Source organism: Lithobates pipiens, unplaced genomic scaffold, assembly GCF_037356315.1.
Source record: "Lithobates pipiens isolate NorthernLeopardFrog02 unplaced genomic scaffold, aLitPip1_a1.2 Scaffold_30, whole genome shotgun sequence".
Lineage (NCBI taxonomy): Eukaryota > Metazoa > Chordata > Amphibia > Anura > Ranidae > Lithobates > Lithobates pipiens.
The window spans coordinates 57,508,011-57,532,577 of NW_027507791.1; the positions used below are offsets into that span (position 1 = coordinate 57,508,011).

Consider the following 24,567-nt stretch of genomic DNA (forward strand, 5'->3'; position numbering starts at 1 on the left):
CCTGCACCATGTCCGCAGCCTCTGACCATTTCCGCCTTCACCATGTCCGCAGCCTCTGACCATTTCCACCTTCACCATGTCCGCAGCCTCTGACCATGTCCTCCTGCACATGTCCGCAGCCTCTGACCATCTCCTCCTGCACATGTCCACAGCCTCTGATCATCTCCTCCTGCACCATGTCCACAGCCTCTGACCATCTCCTCCTGCACTATGTCCGCAGCCTCTGACTATCCTCCTGCACCATGTCCGCAGCCTCTGACCATTTCCGCCTTCACCATGTCCGCAGCCTCTGACCATCTCCTCCTGCACATGTCCGCAGCCTCTGACCATCTCCTCCTGCACATGTCCACAGCCTCTGATCATTTCCTCCTGCACCATGTCCGCAGCCTCTGACTATCCTCCTGCACCATGTCCACAGCCTCTGACCATCTCCTCCTGCACCATGTCCATAGCCTCTGACCATCTTCTTCTGCACCATATCCGCAGCCTCTGACCATCTCCCCCTTTACTCCTGCATGACAGCCTCTGACCATCTCCTCCTGCACCATGTCCGCAGCCTCTGACTATCTCCTGCACCATGTCTGCAGCCTGTGATCATCTCCACCTTCACCATGTCCGCAGCCTCTTACTATCTCCTCCGGCACCATGTCCGCACAGCCTCTGACCATCTCCCCCTGCACCATGTCTGCAGCCTCTGACATCTCCTATTTTATTTTCTATATATATATATATATATATATATATCAATACTAACAAACCATGGGATCCACGCTCAGATATGTAACAATACTATATATATATATATATATATATACACATACACGAATATTATATACATGCATTCCTTATTAAATACATAAGGAATGCGTCAAACTAATATGATTGGCGGTCTGCAGTGACAGCTTCCTGATGAGGGAGCTCAGCTGAGGTTGGACTAGCACCTGAACACGCCTGCGCTCATCCCATGTGTGCATAACCGGCTCTGATAGCGAAAGGGTTAAATGTAAGCGGGTTCTTTTACTGTTTTTTTAAATAAAAGCATCTAAGATGATATCACACTATTGGAGCTTTTTATTTGTGGTATGGCAGAGAGTGGAAGATTTTAAGGAGCAGCGGACCTTTTATATAAGTAAAAAGGTCCCATCGGTGTGGTGAGTTCTCTGTGTGCACTGGGTGGGGGATTGCACTTGGTTTATCTTGAATGACACATGTGGTGGTGAAGGATTTTCTGCACGGGAGCCTACAAGTGTATAGATTGTTTTTGTGTGACTTTTTTATTATGTATGTGTATATGTGTGTTTCACACTGCTGTGACTTATCATGCGACTTGCGACACATATAAAGTCAAAGCGCACTCATTTCAATGGGTGGCATTTTAAGTAATGCAACCTAAGTCGCAGCTACAAAAAAAAGGTTCCTGTACCACTTTTCTGCAATTTGAGCTCCATAGGCGGTAATGTTAAATCGCAAAAGTTGCAAGCAAGTCACGACTTTGGGGTCGCCACAGTGTGAACCGAGCCTGATACCGGCATTATTGTTTTAGTAACAAAGAAGGACACTGTATCCATTATGTTATTATACTTTGTATTTTGTACTCTAAATGATACTTTGTTGGCAATTTGGGACCCGTTCATAAGTCGCCGTTCACATATAAGCAATTTGGAATCGCAGGCTGGATCGCTGCAGAATGCGCATGTTATTTTGTGCCTGGCTTAGGGTCAAAATTTGGTCCCTGAGCATCTCTGGTGCAACAAATGCGGCAAGCGATATGTGAGCAGGGCGTAAACCTTTGTGTTTTTTTACCTTAATGCATCCTTGCAGCCATCACGCATGAATTTTTGTCTGCGCGTCTCTGCTGTCCTTCTCTCCACGGGTTCCCAGCTCTTTGGATAGATTAATAGCAGCACAGCCATTGGCTCCCGCTGCTGTCAATCAAATCAAATGACGCAGGGGGCGGGGCCGAGTCCTGCATTTGGCCTCTATGGACGCTGAATGCTGGACTCGGGAGCGCACCCGCAAGGTAACCACCTTGGGAGAGCGCTTCTCCTAGGGGGTTATCTAATGTGGGGAGGAGCCACAAGAGCTGCCGAGGGACCACAGAAATAGATGTTTGGGACCAAGGTGCAAAACGAGCTGCACAGTGGAGGTAAGTATGACATGTTTGTTATTTAAAAAAAAAAAAACGATCCTTTAGTATCACTTTAATAGCCACATGCCAAAATACAATCTAGATTCTTTTGGGCCAGATTGTATTTTGGCATGTGGGCCAGCAAGGGCCCTTAACCAGTTCCCGACAGAGGCAGTATGGTCGTCCAGTTCTGGGAGGACGTCCATGGACGTCTTCCCAGAACCTTGCACCCCCATGTGTTCTTTGGACACATCTGATCACATGGTAAAGGGCTGCTGTGATTGGACCTTTTACCGTGATCTGTGATCAGCTGTGTCCAAAGAACACAGCGATCATAGAACGTGCCGCAATCATGGTAAAGGTCCAATCGCAGCAGCCTTTTACCATGTGATCAGCTGTGTCCAAGCACAGCAGCCCTTTACCATGTGATCAGCTGTGTCCAATCACAGCTGATCACTTGTAAACAAACTTGCGGGTTGACGGCATTTCTTTCCTCCCACGCTGTCACAGCATGAGGAAAGGAGAGCCCATAACTGGCAATTCTGACGGGGCACATTTACATTCATAAATAGGGCATCGCTGCAATCTGCTGTTCAGGTCCCTTCGCAGCTATTTTCGGGCCTTCTCGGTCATTGGATTCCGGCTGCTTCTTCCTGTTCAGGTATCCGGCCTCCAACAACGACTGTAGCGCTGTGCACTGGCGGCTGTTATTCTCTACTCCTGCAGCCTTCCAGCGGGTCGATCCTGACTGCTACGATATCATAAAGATTGAAAAACAAAGTGGATCCTGAGGAAGCTCTTGCCGGGCGAAACACGGCGATCCATGTGCTCTTCGTTTTCACGCTTATCCAACTGTATACATTTTGTGCTGTATTTGTAGGCTACATTTTATGTTTTTAAAGATGATATAATGTGATAAAAATATGCTTTTATGTTTACTATGTTTTTTTTATTCGTTATTTGGGCACTTAAAAATCCCCATTTCCCACAGTCTCCTCTTTGTAGGGACATGCAGGTATTGTGTTTTTTATTTTTATTTATTTTTTTATTATAAGGTTGTAAGACCTAATATTTGCTAGCAGTATGAACCTAGGTTGACACTAAAACTGCACCGCATTTGCGATCACACTGCCCTTTCGATCTGTTTCAGGTTTCAATACGAATTTAAAGACACCCCAAGCGCAATGCCTTTGCATTATTATTTATATTACAAAATATGTGCTAACTAAATCCACGGTGGTGTTTCCCCTTACAGGAAAAAAAAATGTTTAATTCCTAATATTTGCCGTGATGACCGGTGGCGCTTTTATTTTTTTATACCGATTTGCAGGGCCCAGCCGGCAGCCATCTTGTCTGGTAATGCACTTGATGTGCTGTCATTTTTTTTTAATGTATTTCTCAAGTATCCCCCCCCCCCGCCACATTTTCTGACCAGGCTGCTCCTGACACTTCTAACATATCCTCTTAATTGCCCCATGCCCAGCGGGCAAGATTCATTAGTCAGACCCCCCCCCCCCCACAACACCATCTGTCTAAAGGGGGGGTTGTTAGGAAATCTAATTGTGTCGCCCTTCCCAGAAATCTGAGCCCGTAGTGTACCTATCACAATCTATTAGCACTTGCAAAATAAGGACGGTTGCATTCCATTCTTCCCCCTTCGCTGTCACAAAGCCGCGAAAAGCTCCACGCTCGGCCTGTGACACATTTCAGCAGCGACTGCAGAAGCGTCGCCTGCTTCCCTCCCTCTCCTGATTGGCCGGGAAGAGTTTGTGTCTGCGTCTACGTGGTGTTATATTGATTTTGCCTCTCGGTGACGCAGACAGTGGCATCTATTTTTAACCTCCTGTTATTTCTCTCTCTCTCTCTCTCCCTCTCAGATGTGGAACGTTACTCTGATAAGTATCAGACGTCTGGACCTGTTGACAATGCCATTGATTGGCACCCTGGTAAGTTCTTGTCTCTGTGAGCCCGGGTCTATTCTGAGATGTATGGAGCTGAATACATGCTCGGCCCTGGTAAAGGTTAGGCCCATTACTGCAACTGTACTATCAGTGACCAAATAATCGTCTCACAGCCGTGACGGCGGTGCGATTATCCCACCGGGGATATTGTCACCTCCAGCTGCGATTCCTGAGGGACACATACTGTACATCACCTCTATAAAACTCACTTCTATCTCTCTGAAGGGATCCAAGTCCTAAAACTATTTTTGGAAAATACATCTCTATCTATATATACTGTGTCCTATAGATATAGCTTTCTATATATATATAGTGTGTTCTATATACATGGTGTCACACACACACACACACACACACACACACATATATATATATATAGGACACAGTGTATACAGGCATACCCCACTTTTAAGTACACAATGGGGTTTATTTACTTAAGCTGGAAAGTGCAGAATCAGGCTCACTTCTGCATAGAAACCAATGTGTACTTGTGGGGTAAAAGTGGGATATGCCTGTATAGGACACAGTATATATAGGTGTCAGTGTGTGTGTGTATATAATATGAGAGACAGTATATAATAATATATACTGTGCCTTATATATACTGAGTCCTATACATATATACTGTGTCTCATATATATATATATATATATATATATATATATATATGACTCTGTGTGTATGTATATATAGATATATACATATATCTATATATACGTTTTTTTTTTGTTGGTTTTTTTAGATTTAATATTTTATTATTTAACGTTGAGATATTTATTAAAATTTTTCATTTTTCTTATTTTTTTCTTATTTTATTTTACCCCTTACATCTTCCCTTTGAGACAGAGAAAAGGCCTGAGGACATAGATTTCCCAGTTCCTTTCTCTGCAGCCTCAGCTGCACTGTAGATAAATGGACAGGAGACAGAGGCTTCTCCCCATGTATAAACTGAAGCATCGTACACACAGTTTACAATGTTTAGTCATGAATGGACAGAGTCAGGAAAAAGGAAGGAGTCAGTAAATTACATATTTACCGGCTCCTTCTTCTGCTTTCCAGCACAGAGGGGAACTGGAGGAGGAATTGGAGGTGGACCGGAGAAGGAGCTGAGGAGGTCACGGAGAAGGAGCGGAGGGGGACGGGAGAAGGATATGGAGAAGGAGCAGAGGAGGACTTGGAGAAGAAGCGGAGGAGGACACGGTGGGGGACCAGAGAAGGAATGGAGGAGGACACAGTGGGGGGACCAGAGAAAGAGCAGAGGAGGACACGGAGGGGAAGCGGAGGAGGACACGGAGGGGGATAGGAGAAAAAGCGGAGGAGGACACGGAGGAGGAGCAGAGGAGGACACGGAGGGGGAGCAGAGAAGGCCGTGGAGGAGGACACTGCGGGGGACCAGAGAAAGAGCAGAGGAGGAGGGGGGGCGGAGGAGGACACGGTGAGGGATAGGAGAAAGAGCGGAGGGGGACCGGAGGAGGACACAGAGGAGACGCGGAGGAGGACACAGAGGAGGAGCGGAGGAGGACACGGAGGAGGAGCGGATGAGGACATGGAGGAGGAGTGGAGGAGGACACAGTGGGGGATAGGAGGAAGAGCAGAGGGGGACCGGAGGAGGACACGGAGGGGGAGCGGAGTAGGACATAGCAGGGGACCTTAGGAGCATGGAGGAGGACACAAGGGACAGTCAGGGATGATCGGTGCGGTTGTGAGGGCCATTTAAAGCACCGATCTCCCAGTGTAGATTTCAATAAAACGGCGGAAAGCTGTGGTGGTGGGGGGGAGAAGCGTCTGTCAGCTGCTTTATTGAATACTATACAGTGAGATTGGTGATTTAACAGCCACCACCGCCACACCGATCATCCCTGACTGTCCAGGTATTGGATTAGGAATCGGAGCATTTGCACGAGTACAAGTACTTGTGAAAATGCTCGGTACCGTATTGGTGCAACACTAATGATAAGTACTATAGAATAAATACAATAAGTACTATAGATATATACTTAAATATTGTAGATAACGAGATACTGTAGATAAATGCTATAGATAAGTTAGCTTTGATAAGTACTGTAGAAAGATACGTGCATACAATAAGTTATATGTGATAGATACTGGAAATAAATACTATAGATATAGAGCTATATATATAAACATTATAGATAGATACTGTAGATAAATGCTATAGATACAATAGATAGATTAAATATGATAGTTACTGTGGATAAGGTAGGTTGCGATAGAAATATATATACTATAGATATACACTAAGGCTCAATTAAATACAATAGATAGACACTGTAGATCAGGGGTAGGCAACCTCAGAGAGGTGAAGATCTAACTTCATAACATGGGAGAAGTCAAAGATCACCAGGCACAGTGTCGCCTCCTCACACCCGATTTAAACGTTGAATTGCTGTACATTTACTGTATTTTACAATTGCATGCATTGCACGACAATCATGTCTTTACATCAGGTAGTGAGGAGGCACCATATTGCAGTCAAACATGCTCGGATCGGTTTTCTGGGGAGCAGCAGTGCCTGCTGCCTTTGTGAATGAGCCCTTAGTTGCATGGGGGAAGACGATTTGTGCTAGAAAAGGTGATATGGGGGGGGGGGGGGGGGGCGGTTGGAGGATGGGGGTTGGTGTGTACTGGTATCAGTCAGTAGACCGTCCTGTCTGACCAGCTGCACCTCTGGATAGAAGGTGCAAGTCCTGCATGTTTCCATACCATTCCGTCCTAAACCGCCAGTGATCAGAATGTGCGACAACCTGCCGAGCGGCTCATCAAGAGATGTGATATTAATGAAGCCCCCTGTTGATTTAAAGGCTGTATTTAGAGTGCAGACAATCAGGAGAGCAAAGGGAGGAAAGTATCCCAATCTCCGAGCAATCAGAGACACATAGAAGCTTTTTTATACCTTGTGTCGCTTCTAATTACTAATAAATAATTTAACCATCAGAAAGGCATAATATGTGTGTGTGTATATATATATATTATAAAACTTTATATTTATATATTTTTTTATATATCATTTTATTTTTATATATATATATATATATATATATATATATATATATATATATATATTATTATTATTTTTTAAGAAATGTATATAATTGTTTTTAGAGATATATATATATATATATATATATATATATATTCTAAATATAAAATTTATATATACATTTTTTTATATATAAAAGAAAATCTATAAAATGTATTTTTATATTATCATTTATTTATATATATATATATATATATATATATATCTAAAACAAATTATATACATTTCTTAAAAATATATATATTTTTTTATATATATATATATATATATATATATATATATATATATATCTCATCCAAACTCATTTTTTATTTCTTATGAATACAGTAGATATGAAATATTACATAGGAACACCTATTCTTATTTACCACGTACACTCTCCAGGTGAATAGCAGGGAGATCAGATTACACACATCATAGAAGACAGAGGACACCCTTCATTCCTATTAGAAACAGGAACTCTTGGTTTTCCAGTATCTTATCATATGTGTTCATGTTGGGGATGAGGTGGCAACTCTAATTAGACACCATTGACCACCATTATTTAACAGGGGGCTGACACCATTGACCACCAACATTTCACAGGGGGTAGACATAGGGTTGCCACATAGGGTTAATGGTGTAGGGCCCCCCCCCCCGTTAAATGTTGATGGTCAATGGTGTCTACTTAGGGTTGCCACCTCATCCCTTTAAACGTGAACACACATGATTTACACGGGTTCTGTGGCTGATTAAGGTGGTAATGAAACTCACTTGGTGCCTTATCTGCATTTAATTAGCCTCACATCCGGTGTGAATCATATGTGCTAGTTTTTCAAGGGAGGATGAGATGGCAACCCTAAGTAGACACCATTGACCACCAACATTTGCCAAGGGGGGTAGACAGCATTGACCACCAACATTTAAAGGGGCTCTCACCACCAACCAACTCCAATAAGATGGCACTAAATGCTGACTACTGAAATCTCTATATGTTATGTCCTAAACAAAACAGTTTTGATGGGAACTTTCGGGCCCTCATGAAATGCAAACATCAGCTCTTTTTTTTATTGTTATTTTATTTTTATTTTTTTTATCAATTGTTTGCTATTTTTTCCTTTAAATAGTTAAAAAAAAAAAAAAAAAAAAAAAAGAATATTGCTTATTAAATATCACCAAAAGAAAGTTTCATCTGTCTCCAAAAAAGAAACAAATTTGGGCACAGTGTTGCATGACATGAGTAATTGTTAGTCAAACTATCACAGCACTAACAATGGGCTGGTAATGAAGGGGTAGATATCTGGATTGGTATTCAGGTGGGCAATGATGCTTGTTAGAGGCATCCATATGAATGCACTTTCCTCGCCCGAATCCTTTCTGAAAGCTCTCAAAGTTCTGTGTTATCAGCGCAGCCCACGTATGTTACAGTTCTTTACAAGTGCCTTTATGAATTAATGATTTGATTGCAGGTGTAGTTTGTGTTAAGCCTTTTAATATAACACAGTGGGCAGAGATTGCAGGAGAATTCATGCTTTGTTATTCTTTGTTGTGTATTTGCAGACTGGAAACTGTTACCCCGCGAGCTGAAAATTAAAGTGCGAAAGCTGCTGAAGGAGAGTAAGTTGCATCTCTGCATGATCTTACCTGGACGAGCACAGTGCAAATTTTTTTTTTGAAAAGTCTAAAATTAGAACAAAAAAAAACAGAACAATCAGCACAAGGGACATAACTTACAGTCAGTAGTAAGTGTCCCTTGCACCGATGCCCTTTCTTTTTGTTGAAATCCCCCCCCCCCCCCACCCCCCAGCCTGAAATAGAAATAAAAATCAACACAAGGGACATAGCTTACAGTCAGCGTCCCGTGTGCTGATGCCCCGTCTTTTTGTTGAAATTCCCCTTTGTCTATGCCCTCCCCCATTCCTTATTATACCCTGTATTACCCTGTATTGTAGGCTTTAGGTGGACATTTAGGCAACAATAAAACAGTGAAAGGTAGAAAAATAAAAAACAGAACAATCAGCACAAGGGGCGCAGCCTACAGTCAGTAGGATGTGTCCCTTATGCTGATGCTCCTTCTTTTAGCTGAAATCTCCCTCCATCTATCTCCCACTTAAGCCTGAAATAGAAACAAAAAACAGAACAATCAGCACAAGGGACATAGCTTACAGTCAGTAGTAAGTGTCCCTTGTGCTTATGCCCTTTCTTTTAGTTAAAATCCCCCTTTGTCTATGCCCCCCCCCCCAGCCTGAAATAAAAAAACAACAGTCACCACAAGGGATGTAGCTTACAGTCGGTAGGATATGTCTCTTGTGCTGATGCCCCTTCTTTTAGTTAAAATCCCTCATCGCCAATTGACCCCCTGCCCTCCTCCCCAAGCCTGAAATAGAAATAAAAATCAGAACAATCAGCACAAGGGACAAAACTTGCAGTCAGTGGGATGTGTCCCTTGTACTGTTGCCCCCTCTTTTAGTTGAAATCCCTCTCTGTCATTCACCCCCCCCCCCCCCCCCCCAAGCCTAAAATAGAGATAAAATACTGAAAAATCAGCAGAAGGGACATAAGTTACAGTCAGTGGGATGTGTCCCGTGTACTAATACCCCTTCTAGTTGAAATCCCCCATACCCTTCCCTCTAGTCCCTGAGATAGAAAACAGAACAGTCACCAGAAGGGACGTAACTTACAGTCGGATGGATGGGTCCCTTGTACTGATGCCCCTTCTTTAAGTTAATATCCCCCTCTGACTATGCCCCCCCCCCCCCCCCCAGCTTGAAATATAAATAAAAAACAGAACAATAAACACAAGGGACATAGCTTACAGTCAGTGTCCTGTGTGCTGATGCCCCGTCTTTTAGTTGAAATTCCCCTTTATCTATGCCCTCCCCCATTCCTTATTGTACCCTGTATTACCCTGTATTGTAGGCTTTAGGTGGACATTTAGGCAACAATAAAACTGTGAAAGGTAGAAAAATAAAAAACAGAACAATCAGCACAAGGGACGTATCTTACAGTCAGTAGGATGTGTCCCTTGTGCTGATGCTCCTTCTTTTAGTTGAAATCCCTCGTCGTCAATTGTAAACCATAAAACTGTGAAAGGTAGAACAATCAGCACACAGGACATAACTTACATTCAATAGGATGTGTCCCTGGCACTAATGCCCCTGTTTTGCAGCAGGTGGGCATTTAGGCAGCAGTAAAACCAAGAAGGGTGAACCAAACATGACCCATTCAAGTGAATGCCGTCACCATAGGGGTTGCCACATGGCGGTGCGGGTTTTCCAGGGTAGAAACAGGCAATAGGGAGATGCCTATCAAGCTCCTCTAAAAAGCAGCCCAATGCGGATTGCTTTTCAGACGGGCAGCAAGGGCTGTACTTTTTACATTGGCTCTTCTCAAGCTGGGTGGTTCTTGCAGCGGCTGCCCACGGCGTGAAATTGCAGCCGTCTATAGGGATCGTTGGTCCTTATTGCTCTTCTTTTCTCCTTCTCCCGGTAGTGTTGGCCAGCCCTGACCATGTAAGCTTCCTATTTGGACCGGAGAAAGTGATCGGAGAATAGGGAACAGGTGCTTTGCCAATCCTTTTTTTCCTCAAGCCGCGTATCCAGCTCTGCCCAATACGTGTGCCAGTTTAGTTTCATTCTCTTTGAAATGCAAAAAGCATAATTTACGCTTTTTGATTAAATCCTTTGGCATAACAAAAAAAAAAAAAAGCATATGAAGAGAAGTGACTTTATTACAGTGCCATCTAGTGGCTGATCAGGGTGTGTGCACATTTGTATTCGAGTGTTCAGCGATGTTTCCCAGGCTCTCCCGTTCCTATGGGGAGCCCGAGACCCATTAAAAAGAGCTTGGCCAGGGAGAGCAGGAGGAGCTCAGGGAACGTCCTTCCTCGATCCCTCCTGTAACTGATGACCCCAGAAGTGACAGGTCACTTCCAGGGTCACAGCTGTCATTGCTCTGCTAGTGTAGCCAAGGATGACACTGGTCAGACACCATCTGTGTTTGAATAGATGCATTGGAGGTCAGGGGGAGACATTGAGGTCTGATAGACCCTTGATGTCCCCATAAAGAGTACCTGTCACCTGCCCATGGACAAGTGACAGGCCTGGTCATGGAGGGGGTAAAATCTTTCAGGGTGCAAGTGGTTAAAGGATAAGTTCACCTTTAAAAATAAATAAATGCATATATATATATATATATATATGTGTGTGCATTTAGTACTTATATATATATATATATATATATATATATATATATATATATATATATATATATATATATATATATATATATATATATAAAATAATAAAAGCAAATTTTGTTTTACCTGCAAAAAATTATATATATATATATATATATATATATATATATATATATATATATATATATATAATTTTTTTGCATGTAAAAAAAAATTAGCATTATTATTTTATTAAAAAAGTAATAAATGTATGTGTGTGTGTGTATATATATATATATATATATATGCATTTATTACCGTTTTTTTTTTTATAAAATAATAAATTCACTTTTTTTTTACTTGCTACATATATATATATATATATATATATATATATATATATATTTTTTTTTTTTTTGCATGTAAAAAAAAAATGTGCATTTATTATTTTATTTAAAAAAAAAAAGTAATCCATGCATGCATGTGTGTATGTATATGTGTATATATATATATAGTATATGCATTTATGACTTTTTTTTTTTTTATAAAATAATAAATGCACATTTTTTTTTACCTGCAAAAAAATATATATATATATATATTTTGCAGGTAAAAAAATGTGCATTTATTATTTTATTTAAAAAAAAAAGTAAAAAAACTATATATATATATATATATATATATATATATATATATATATATATATACACACGCACATATATATGTGTGTGTGTATATATGCGCATTTATTACTTTTTTTAAAAAAAATAATAATAATAAATGCACATTTTTTTTTTTTTACCTGCAAATTTTTTTATATATATATATAATTTTTTTGTTTTGTTTTTGCAGGTAAAAAAAATGTGCATTTATTATTTTATTTTTTATTTTTTTACTGGAGCCTGCAGAGCATTGCACCCGCGATCAGCAGATTCTATGTTAGACTCCTCCCTTGTGATTCTTTCCATGCTGAGAATCGCACAGCTCTGTCAGATAAACGCCTCTGGGATTTCTTTCTTTCTTTTTTGCCTAATAGCGGGATTGTGATTGCTGTATGTGAAGCCCTTTGTCATCGCCCCCTCCCCCCCCGCCCGGTGTCTACTTGGTAAGTCTTCCAGACTCATACAAGGCTGTGTCTTTGCCTCTTCTGCAGAGTCCGCTGTCGTCCTTCCCAAGCACAAGCAGAGGATCCCGCTAGATAAAGAGGAGATTATAAAGAAGTTGGAGGTAAGGATCGTGTGTGTGATGTGATATCGGGTCTAATGTCCAATCGCAAGGATTAGAGGCTCTACCATGTTTTCATTGCTTATTTATGGGGGGAGAGAGCAGAGAGATGACCTAATCAGTCTTCTTCTTAGTAGTCAGCAGGCTGGAGGACCCGTTGATAGGGGGAGAGAGCAGAGAGATGACCTAATCAGTCTTCTTAGCAGTCATCAGGCTTGGGACCGGCTGATAGGAGGAGAGAGCAGAGGGATGACCTAATCAGTCTTCTTCCTAGTAGTCAGCAGGCTGGAGGACCTGTTGATAGGGGGAGAGAGCATAGAGGTGACCTAATCAGTCTTCTTAGCAGTCATCAGGCTTGGGATCTGCTGATAGGAGGAGAGTGCAGAGGGATGACCTAATCAGTCTTCTTTTTAGCAGTCAGCAGGCTGGAGGACCTGTTAATAGGGGGAGAGAGCAGAGGGATGACCTAATCGGTCTTCTTCTTAGCATTCATGAGCCAGGAATTGAAGGGAAAACGAGTGCAGAGACAGACAAAACCACATAAGATTTTTTTATTTTTTTTACTTTTGCTTTTAAAGGTAGAGGTGATATTTGGATTCTTTTAGACCCCCCCCCCCCCCCCAGATCTCTCCATAAAGAGGTCCTGTCATCCCATATTTCTATTACAAGGGAAGTTTACATTCCTTTGTAATAGGAATAAAAGTGATAAAAAATAAAATGAAAAAAATAAAAGGGACAGTGTAAAAATATAAAGTGAAATAAATAAGAAAAAAATAAACCTAAATTGAAATCATCCCTCCGTTCTTGTGCTCAGAAACGAACGCATACATAAGCTGCGCACGTAAACGGTTTTCGCACCACACACGTGAGGAATCGCCGCGAACATCAGAGCGAGAGCAATAATTCTGGCACTAGACCTCCTCTGAAACTCTAAACAGGTAAACTGTAAAGGTGTTTAAAATGTCACCTATGGAGATTTTGAAGTACCGTAGTTTGTCGCCCATTCTACGAGCGGGCGCACTTATTTTTAATTTTTTTTTTACGAGCGGGCGCACTTTTAACGCATGACGTGTTGGGTATCTATTTACTCGGTGTAACATCATCTTATATTTTTACAAAATTTGGAGTATATGTTGTGTGTTTTTATTTTTTTATTTTTTATTTAATCCATTAAAATATTTTTTTTTCCTAAAAAATTGCATTTAAAAAGCCACTGCGCAAATACGTGGTGACATAAACAATTTGCAACGATCGCCATTTTATTCTTTAGGATCTCTGCTAAAAAAAAATAATAATAAAAAATAATTGTATATTATTTGGGGTTTATAAGTAATTCTCTAACAACAAAATATTGATCAGTCTTCTTCTTAGCAATCAGCAGGCTGAAGGACCTGCTCATGGGAGGAGAGAGCAGAGGGGTGACCTAATCAGTCTTCTTCTTAGCAGTCAGCAGGCTGGGGGGCTGCTGATAGGAGGAAAGAGCAGAGGGATAACCTAATCTGTCTTCTTAGCAGTCAGCAGGCTGGGGGACATGCTGATAGGAGGAGAGAGCAGAGAGATTACCTAATCAGTCTTCTTCTTAGCATTTAGCAGGCTGGGGGACACTCTGATAGGAGGAGAGAGCAGAGGGATGACCTAATCTGTCTTCTTAGCAGTCAGCAGGCTGGGGGACACACTGATAGAAAAGAGCAGAGAGATGACCTAATTAGTATTCCTCTTAGCAGTCAGCAGACTGGGGGGTCTGCTGATAGGAGAGAGCAGAGAGATGACCTAATCAGTCTTCTTCTTAGTAGGCTGTTTCCTTATAGTTCTGCACCCTCACTGGTTATGATTTGTGAACGATTTTACCTGGAAATTCCCATTTCTCAAGAAAAATATTGCTTCCATCCCTCATAACCCTCTGGTTATGATTTGAGACCGATTTTATGTGCAAACTCCCTGGCACCCCCACACTGCAGTGCTCTGTGCTGACAGAACTGAGTAACAGCCACACCCCCCAGTGTCTTTTATTTTCATTATAGTCTTCTACCAGAGTTGGTTATGATTTGAGAGCAAGGAGCAGAGAGATGACCTAATCAGTGTTCTTAGCAGTCAGCAAGCTGGGGGGGGGGGGGGGGGCTGTTGATAGGGGGAAAGAGCAGAGAGACAACATATTCAGTCTTCATCTTAGCAGTCAGCAGGCTGGGGGATCTGCTGATAGGAGGAGAGAGCAATGAAATGACCTAACCAGTCTTCTTCTTAGTAGGCAGGGGACACGCTAATAGGAGAGAGCAGAGAGACAACCTAATCGGTGTTCTTCTTAGCGATCAGCAAGCTGGGTGACCAGTTGATAGGGGGAGAGAGCAGAGAGATTACTTAATCAGTCTTCTCCTTAGTAGTCAGAAGGCTGGGGAACCTGTTGATGGAGGGAGGGAGAGAGCAGAGTGACAACCTAATCAGTCTTCTTAGTAGTCAGCAGGCTGGGGGATCTGCTGATAGAGGGAGAGAGCAAAGAGACAACCTAATCTGTCTTCTTCTTAGTAGTCAGCAGGCTGGGGGATCTGCTGATAGGAGGATAGAGCAGAGAGATGACCTAATCAGTCTTCTTAGTAGTCAGCAGGCTGGGGGATCTGCTTATAGGAGGATAGAGCAGAGAGATGACCTAATCAGTCTTCTTCTTAGTAGGCAGGGGAACACGCTAATAGAGAGCAGAGAGACGACCTAATCAGTCTTCTTCTTAGTAGTCAGAAGGCTGGGGGATCTGCTGATAGGAGGATAGAGCAGAGAGATGACCTAATCAGTCTTCTTCTTAGTGGGCTGAGGGACACGCTAATAGAGAGCAGAGAGACGACCTAATCAGTCTTCTTCTTAGCGATCAGCAAGCTGGGGGACCCGTTGATAGGGGGAGAAAGCAGAGAGACGACCTAATCAGTCTTCTTCTTAGTAGTCAGCAGGCTGGGGGACCTGCCGATAGGGGGAGAGAGCAGAGAGACGACCTAATCAGTCTTCTTCTTAGCGGACCTATTGGGCCCAGCTAGGGTAGAGATGAACGCAGCCACTTGTGATATCCCCAGCGCGCGTCCCGTGACTCTACATTTTCTTTTGAATAAAAAGAAAAAGGAAACGCACATCAGCATTCCATGTCTGAGTAGATTGTACGCCGGGACCCGGACCTGTTCTAGTAAGCGTGGGAATAAACAGGCTGACAATAACAATTGCCACAATTCCTCCTGTCACATTTTCCTTTCAGCCTCCTCCCGGCAGCCATGATTGCCGTATCATTAGACTGTTCATCATCCCCCCAGACAATACACACGCACAATGCAGCTGCCAGACAGGAGAGCGGGCCGCGTCTCATATCGCAAGCTTTCGTATTGTGACAGCGATTGTTGACTTAGTAACAATGCTTCTCTCTTTTTCTTCCGCTTATAAGTGTTGGTATACATCTGTGCACTATAATACGGTGCGGTAAAGTGAGGCTGCTGCGAAAATGCTGCTTGCTTGGCTGTCACAGTGCAGATGATGTCACATAAATAGATATGCAGTCTGATAGACTTTGTAATAACCATAGCTTCCTACCATGCTTGCCGTCAGGACTTCTCCAGAACCTCTGCCGTCCTCTGGAACTCCCTACCCCAGTATGACCCCCGTCCGTCTTTAGGCAGTGCTTGAAAACGCATTTATTCAGAGAAGTCTACCCCACCCCCACCTAAGTACTGTACTTGGGTCACCTCCATCAGATCATCCCTTTGCGGCTATTACCTTTTTGTAGCACCTCCACCCCCCCCCCCTCCTTTTTAGATTGCAAGCTCCGTGGGCAGGGCCATACACACCTTGAATGTCATCTGATTCCTGCTGAATCAGCCAAAGTGCGACGGGCACTGATAAGGCGGCACTGATGGGCAGTGATGAGGTGGCACCAATGAAGTGGCACTGATGAGGTGGCATTGATGGTCACTGATATGTGGCACTGATGGGCAACATGGATGGACACTGATAGGTGGCACAAATTGGCACTGATAGCTGGCACGGATTGGCATGGATAGGCGGCACAAATGGGCATGGATAGGCGGCATGGGTGGGCACTGATAGGTGGCACTGATGGGCACTGATAGGTGGCACGGATGGACACTGATAGGCGGCATTGTATTGTTTTGTACTGATGGATGCCAATCAGTGCCAAACAATAATGCATGCCAATCAGTGATGCCCATTGTGGGCACTGAGTGGCATCCATTGTGGGCACAATTGGCATCCATTGTGGGCACTGACTGGCATCCCTGGTGGTCTAGGGTGGGCATACCTGGTGCTGGCCATCCCTGGTAGTCTGGTGGTGTCCCTGGTGGTCCAGTGTGGGCATCCTCAGGGGGGCTGCACTGATAATCGATCAGCACAGACCCCCCCTGTCAGAGGAGCAGCCGATCGGCTCTCGTCTACTCGCGTCTGACAGACGCGAGTGAGGAAAAGCCAATCACCGGCTCTTCCTATTCACACTGTGATCAGCCGTGATTGGACTGATCACGTGGTAAAGAGTCTCAGTCAGAGACTCTTTACCAAAATCGTAGTTGCGGAGTGTCAGACTGACACCCCGCAACAACGATCGCTGCAATGCGCGCCCCCGGGGGAGCGGCAGCGGCTCAAAATCCTGAGGACGTCCTATGACGCCCAGTCAGGATTTTGAAACTACTTTGCAGCGGTCATTTGCCTATAGGGCGGGCTGCAAGTGGTTAAAAATCAAAGGGACCAGGTAGAAGAGTCTCAGCTGAAGAGTGCTTGAAGATAAATCGGATGCAGTTGCTGTTTGGGTATTCAGAATACAATAGACGGCAGGGGAGATCCCGGCATCTGTGCTGTTTAGCATGGAATCTGTATGTGTGTGTGGCTAAGCTTAGAACCGCTGTTCTTTTGTTAATATAACAGACTTGGTCAGACAGGCCCCTTCTCTTGCACGGCAGTTCTTTGTGCCGAGGAGTGCGGCGTTAAGGGCTGGAAGCAGCATTTTCCCAGAGAAAGGTACAGGACGATAAGGAAACAAAAAGAGCTGCCAAACTCCACACTGAGGGGTGTGGCTGTTACTCAGCTCTGCCAGCACAGAGCACTGCAGTGTGAGGGTTGGCAGCAGCATTTTTTCTCTCTCTAAAAAAAAGGGAGGGGGGGGCTATTTTTGGGAATTTTTACATAAAATCGGTCACAAATCATAACCAGTGGGGGGTCAGGACTGTAAGGAAATAAAAAAGTTTTAGACTTCAGAGTAAGGGGTGTAGCTATACAGATTACATAGAAGTGCATGGGGCCCTCTGTGGCCTGTTGGAAGGGGTCCTGTTGAGGGTGATATAAAAGTACATGGGGCCCTCTGTGGCCTGTTGGAAGGGGTCCTATTGAGGGTGATAGAAAAGTACATGGGGCCCTCTGTGGCCTGTTGAAAGAGGTACTATTGAGGGTGATATAAAAGTACATGGGGCCCTCTGTGGCCTGTTGGAAGGGGTCCTTTTGAGGGTGATAGAAAAGTACATGGGGCCCTCTGTGGCCTGTTGGAAGGGGTCCTACTGAGGGTGATATAAAAGTACATGGGGCTCTCTGTGGCCTGTTGGAAGGGGTCCTGTTGTGGGTGATATAAAAGTACATGGGGCCCTCTGTGGCCTGTTGGAAGGGGTCCTGTTGTGGGTGATATAAAAGTACATGGGGCCCTCTGTGGCCTGTTGGAAGGGGTCCTATTGAGGGTGATATAAAAGTACATGGGGCTCTCTGTGGCCTGTTGGAAGGGGTCCTATTGAGGGTGATATAAAAGTACATGGGGCTCTCTGTGGCCTGTTGGAAGGGGTCCTATTGAGGATGACATAAAAAATACATTGAGCCCTCTCTGGCTTGTTGAAAGGGGTCCTGTTGAGGGTGACATAAAAGTACATGGGGCCCTTTGTGGCATGTTGGGAAGGGTTCTGTTACAGGCTACATAAAGGTACATGGGGCCCTCTGTTGCATGTTGGGAAGGGTCCTGTTTCGGGTGTCATAAAGGTGTTGTCTCTTTTTTTTTTTGTAGAATCTTGAGAAAAAAGAGGAGGAAGTGAGCTCTGAGGAGGAAGAAGAAAAGAAAGAGGAAGAGGAGGATCAGGAGGAAGAGGAAGACTATGATGAAGAGGAGCACGAGGAGGTAAGAGAACTGTTCAGACAGGACCGTATTTAAAGCAAAACTCCAGCTATTCTCCAAACCTCCACCTTTTCCCCGGACTCTCCCTGAAGCCCTTGGCTGCAGATGGGCGCAGTGAGGCTGCAGATGGGCGCAGTGAGGCTGCAGATGGGCACAGTGAGGCTGCAGATGGGCACAGTGAGGCTGCAGATGGGCACAGTGAGGCTGCAGATGGGCGCAGTGAGGCTGCAGATGGGCGCAGTGAGGCTGCAGATGGGCGCAGTGAGGCTGCAGATGGGCACAGTGAGGCTGCAGATGGGCACAGTGAGGCTGCAGATGGACACAGTGAGGCTGCATATGGGCGCAGTGAGGCTGCAGATGGGCACAGTGAGGCTGCAGATGGGCGCAGTGAGGCTGCAGATGGGCGCAGTGAGGCTGCAGATGGGCGCAGTGAGGCTGCAGATGGGCTCAGTGAGGCTGCAGATGGACACAGTGAGGCTGCATATGGGCGCAGTGAGGCTGCAGATGGGCACAGTGAGGCTGCAGATGGGCGCAGTGAGGCTGCAGATGGGCACAGAGAGGCTACAGATGGGCATTGTTTACCCAGTAGTTGCTGCATTTGCCACCCTAGGCTTATACTCAAGTCAATATGTTTTCCCAGTTTTTTGTGGTAAAGTTAGGTGTCTCGGCTTATATTTGGGTCGGCCTATACTCGAGTATATACAGTACTCTGTTCCCGTTGGGGTAGGTTGCCCTCACTTTCTATTCCCCGTGACTGGATTTATCGGTGTGTCACAAGGACAGGAAGTGAGCACCAATCCCTCCCACTGGGGACACAGCCAGTAATAGCGGTTCTGCCTCTTTTCATCCTATAATGTCCCTAATCTCTCTTCCTCTGCTTCTGTAGGAGACCGACTACATCATGTCTTATTTCGATAACGGGGAGGAGTTTGGCGGCGACAGCGATGACAACATGGATGAAGCTACGTATTGATCCGCACACCTCCATAGAGGAACGCCACAACCGCTCATTGTGTTCTGTGAGCAGATCTCCACGTCTGAACAGGGAAGAGCTACAGAGGAGCATAGGAGGCAATTTTTAGAGGATTTTATATTGTTGCTTTTAACTGAAACCATTTTTAGAAGAGCGGGGGGTACTGCGAGGCCTTCACCTTTATTACCCTGAAATGTCTCCTCCGTGCACCCCTCTGATTCTGCTTCCCTTTCTGGGTTAAGCACCGCCCACCTTCTACTCCCTGTCCAGAAAAAGTGCTTCAAAGTCAATGGGACACAATTTTGCTTTGAAGTCAATGGGACGCGATTGTGCTTTGAAGTCACTAGGGGGCATTTTTGCATTGACGTCAATGGGATACAATTTTGCATTGAAGGTAGTAGGACACAATTGTGCATTGAAGTCAATGGGACGCAGCATGCCATTGTCTGCACCTTTAAGAAGAAATATATTAAAGCGGAGTTCCCGATTAAAAAATGTAAAGGTCAGCAGCTACAAATACTGCAGCTGCTGACTTTTAATAATCTGACACTTACCTGTCCCAGGGTCCAGCGATGCGGAGGGAACAGAGCCCCGCTCGTCTTCCTCTCCTCTCTGCGGCGCCGGCATTGTAACTCTGGGCCCCTGGCTGTGCAACCACTGCGCATGCGCGAGCCGCGCCAAGCGCCGTGACTGGCCTGGGCAATCATCTGGGAACTGTGACGTGTCCCAAGTGATTGCCGAGAGGGAGGGGAGAGGTGATCTCCCTTCCGGTGCCGCGGTGCGTCGGAAGGAAGTGGGAGCCGGGGCCCTCAGAAGGGCCCTTATACTAATTAGGGGACCCTCCCTCCATCTGCAGTCTACAACAGGGGTCTCCAAGCTAAGGCCCTCCAGTTGTTCAGGAACTACAATTCCCATCATGCCTAGTCATGTCAGAGTTTTATGACTTATGGGGAATGTAGTTCTGTAACAGCTGGGAGGGCCGTATCTTGGAGATCCCCTGGTCTAGAGAATGAATGCTGGCATCTGATTGGTTGTTGTGGATGGTAAGAGCCAATGTTTAATCAGAGGTTTCATACTAACAAATATGGTTACAGAGGACGGCCTGGATATGTTCTAGGTCTCAATACTTTATATAGTTTACAGTTTCATACTGGAATACAGAGGTTTTGTAGATATGGGATGTACATTTTATACTTTTTATGCTTTTATATATTTTAAACACGTGATACCCTTCTGCTTCATTAAAAACCCCCCCAAGATCCTGATAAATCTTCAACTCTTGGAGGGAGTGTGGAAAGGTTTAGAAGCTGTCAGATGAGACCTTCCCTGGGGGGATGATGACCCCCCCGGCCCCCCCATCACAATAGAGCCAGCGATAGCCTGCTCAGGTCTGAGTACTGTCACTGTCATCCTATAGCCAGAAGCCCCACTCCATTACAGCAATGGACAAAGCGGGGAGGGCGGGTTATCGGGAGACACTGCCACTTTGTCCTAAATGGGCAAAGTGGCAGTTTCTCTTTTAAGATACCAGCTATAGGTCTGCGGTGGAGTGTAGATTGGAGTCGCTGCCCATTGAGCTGGTATTAACGTTTTCCATTACAGCCAGCTTCTAGCAACAAAGTGCTTTAGTATGACAGGCCAGCAGAGGGCGCTGTTGTAGCATTAGTTGGTTTGTGAGCCCTGTATACTGTGTGTGTATATATTGTACACTCTATTGTCAAAAGTATTGGGATGCCTGCCTTTACATGAACTTTAATGACATTTCAGTCTTAGTCCGTAGGGATCAGTATTGAGTTGGCCCACCCTTTGCAGCTATAACAGCTTCAACTCTTCTGGGAAGATTGTCCACAAGGTTTAGGAGTGTGCCTATGGGAATGGTTGACCATTCTTCCAGAAGCATATTTGTGAGGTCAGGCACTGATGTTGGATGAGAAGGCCTGGCTTGCAGTCTCCACTCCTGATAGATCTCAGAGGTGTTCTATCAGTTTGAGGTCAGGACTGTGCAGACCAGTCAAGTTCCTCCACCCCAGGCGCCTCAATACTTTTGACAATATTGTGTGTATGTATAGATAGATAGGGGTGTGTGTGTGTGTGTGTGTGTGTGTGTGTGTGTGTATATGTATGTGTGTATGTATCTGTATATATATATATACACACACACACATAGAGAGATATATAGATCTATATATAGATATATATCTCTCCTCTCTCTCTCTCTCTCTATCTATCTATATATACATATATATATATATATATATATATATATATATGAGATAGATAGGAGTGTGTGTGTATATATATATATATATATAGATAGATAGATAGATAGATAGATAGATAGATAGATAGATAGATAGGGGTGTATATATATATATATATATTTATACATTTTTACACAAATTGGTTGCCATTCATATATAAAAATGTACACAGATTGGTTGCTGTGTATAGCTGGACACGATACATCATGGTTCACCTTGGCTGCCTTGCCTGCAGGCCTATCCTAGATTCCCCCACACACATTACAATCTGATTATACAATCTCCTTTTAGATCTCCCAACAACTATAGTCCAAGTGCCTGCCCGATTGGGTAGATTATGTAGGTCCTCCTATTACATAGTTTCGGTAAAGTTGATTGTATGGCCAGACTGTAACATGTATGGTGAGCCCCAGGCTTTTTTTAAGCACATTTTAGGTGTCATGCATAGTGTTATGTTTGTGTTAATGGCGTGTTCTTTTGTATGTCATAAGATTGGTTTAATGTGAAACTACATCTTTTCGCCCCAAATTCCAACAAGAGATTAAAAAAAAAAAATGTCTGTGTCCAGTATATATATATTTTTTTAGTTTTTTGTTTTTTCATTTCCTAGGGCAGGGATATGCAATTAGCAGACCTCCAACTGTTGCAAAACTACAAGTCCCATCATGCCTCTGCCTCTGGGTGTCATGCTTGGGGCTGTCAGAGTCTCGCTATGCCTCATGGGAATTGTAGTTCTGCAACAGTTGGAGGTCCGCTAATTGCATGTCCCTGTCCTAGGGGTTTAGCTCCTTTATTTCCATTTGATCCATCAGTTGACATCAGCAGGTATGGTATAAACAGTCATTAGGCTTTGCTTGTATGCAGTTCTTCTCATTGAGGATGCCAATAGCTGAGCTGGGCATGACTTTCAGTGACATTCAGCTTCCCAGGGACCTTCTTTGTCCTAGAGACACCCATCCAGAACATCCAAGCACAGGACCTGTGCCTAGTGCACACATGTGCCTCATAATAATTACTTTCTTGAGTAATGGGGGAGAGGGACAGGGCGTGCAACATATGCCCTGTGCACTATGATGAAGGTTTTTGGGCGTACGCCATACTCTTAAAGTCCACTACTGGTTAAATCACACAATCCCCATGACTAAGCTCCGGGGGTGGAGTGAAACATGTTGGTCGCATGGCCCGAGTCCAGGCTGAAGTTGCCACTCCATTCATTGCAGCAGGACACCGTAGATGTGAAACTTCTGGGGGGTCATCCTTCCTTCCTTGCACCTTTGCAGGAGCCAGGATGGGTGCCATCCACTGTCAGCACATTAGCAACAGCTATGGATGCACTGTCTACATACCATCTCCCTATCAAGCCTGAGCGGCCCACACACTTTTCCTAGGTCACGGTTAAATTACACAACATGGTCAAAAAGGCTGACCATCACACCTATATGAGCTTGTTGGACATTTCATTCTAAATTCATATCTATTAATATGGAACACCCCCCCCCCCCCTTTCCCTTTGCAGCTATAATATCTTCCACTCTTCGGTGAAGCTTTTCTCAAAGATGGAGTTTGTATGTGGGAACTTGAGTCCAATAGAACAATTGTGAGGTCAGGGACTGATTTTGGATGAGAAGACCTGGACCACCATCGGTATTCCAATTCCTCCCAAAGGTGTTCAGTAGAGTTGAGGCCAGAGCTCTGTGTAGAAAACTTGAGGCCCTCCACACCAACTTGGTCAAACCAAGTTATTAATGGAACTGGCCACCATATATGAGGTCAGGTACTGGTGTTACATGAGAAGCCCTGGCTTGAAATCAGTGTTCAAATTCATCCTTAGCCCTTGTACATGCGATCGGAGATTCCGACAGAATGTGTCCGATCGGAGCGTTTTGTCAGATATTCCAACTGTGTGTGGTCTGCATCGGACTGTTTCCGTCGGAATATCCGTCGGACCAAATTTTCCAACTTGCCGGAAATATTTTCCGAAAAAATGCTCCAATCGGACATACTCCGATCATGTGTAGAGAATTCCGATCGGACAAAGTGCCACGCATGCTCAGATCAAATTCCTACATCAAAGCTATTGGCTACTAGCCTGAACGTAGTCCCGTCGTAACAAAATAACGTCACCACGTTCTGAACGATCGGATTTTCCGACAACTTCGTCCGACCGTGTGTATGCAACAGTTTCGGACAAAATTCGTCGGACAAAATCTGACGGATTTGGTTGTCAGAATCTCCGACCGTGTGTACAAGGGCTAAAAGTGTTCAGTAGGGTTGAAATCATGGCTCTGTGCAGAAAACTCGAGGTTCCTCCATAGAAAGCACATCAAACCATGTCTTTATGAAGCTGGTCACAATTTACAACATCAGGTAATGATGTAGAATGAGAAGACTTGCCTTGATTTCATCCATCCAAAGGTGTTCAGTATGGTTGAGGTTAGGGATCTGTGCAGCAAACTCGAGGCCCTCCACACTAAATTCATCAAACCATGCCATCATGGAGCTGGCCACCATATAAGACGTCAGTTACCAATGTAGGATGTGAGGACCTGGCTTGAAATCAGTATTCCAATTCATCCTAAAGGTGTTCAGTAGGGTTGAAGTCAGGGATCTGTGCAGGAAACTTGAGGCCCTCCACACTAAATTCATCAAACCATGCCATCATGGAGCTGGCCACCATAT

At 44.2% G+C, this 24,567-nt stretch overlaps 1 protein-coding gene across 2 annotated transcripts in view; it reads left to right on the plus strand.

The window, feature by feature from the left end:
- POLR3GL (RNA polymerase III subunit GL) overlaps positions 1–20,875 on the plus strand; it is a 36,660-nt gene extending 15,785 nt beyond the window's left edge. For both annotated transcript variants that reach the window (XM_077464280.1, XM_077464281.1), the window contains exons 4-8: positions 4,006–4,074; positions 8,690–8,746; positions 12,460–12,533; positions 18,547–18,657; positions 19,541–20,875. In XM_077464280.1, the coding sequence (XP_077320406.1) occupies positions 4,006–4,074; positions 8,690–8,746; positions 12,460–12,533; positions 18,547–18,657; positions 19,541–19,627 (398 nt within the window). In that variant the 3' untranslated portion in view covers positions 19,628–20,875. The remainder of the gene's footprint in view (positions 1–4,005; positions 4,075–8,689; positions 8,747–12,459; positions 12,534–18,546; positions 18,658–19,540) is intronic.
- The last annotated feature ends 3,692 nt before the right edge of the window (positions 20,876–24,567 follow it).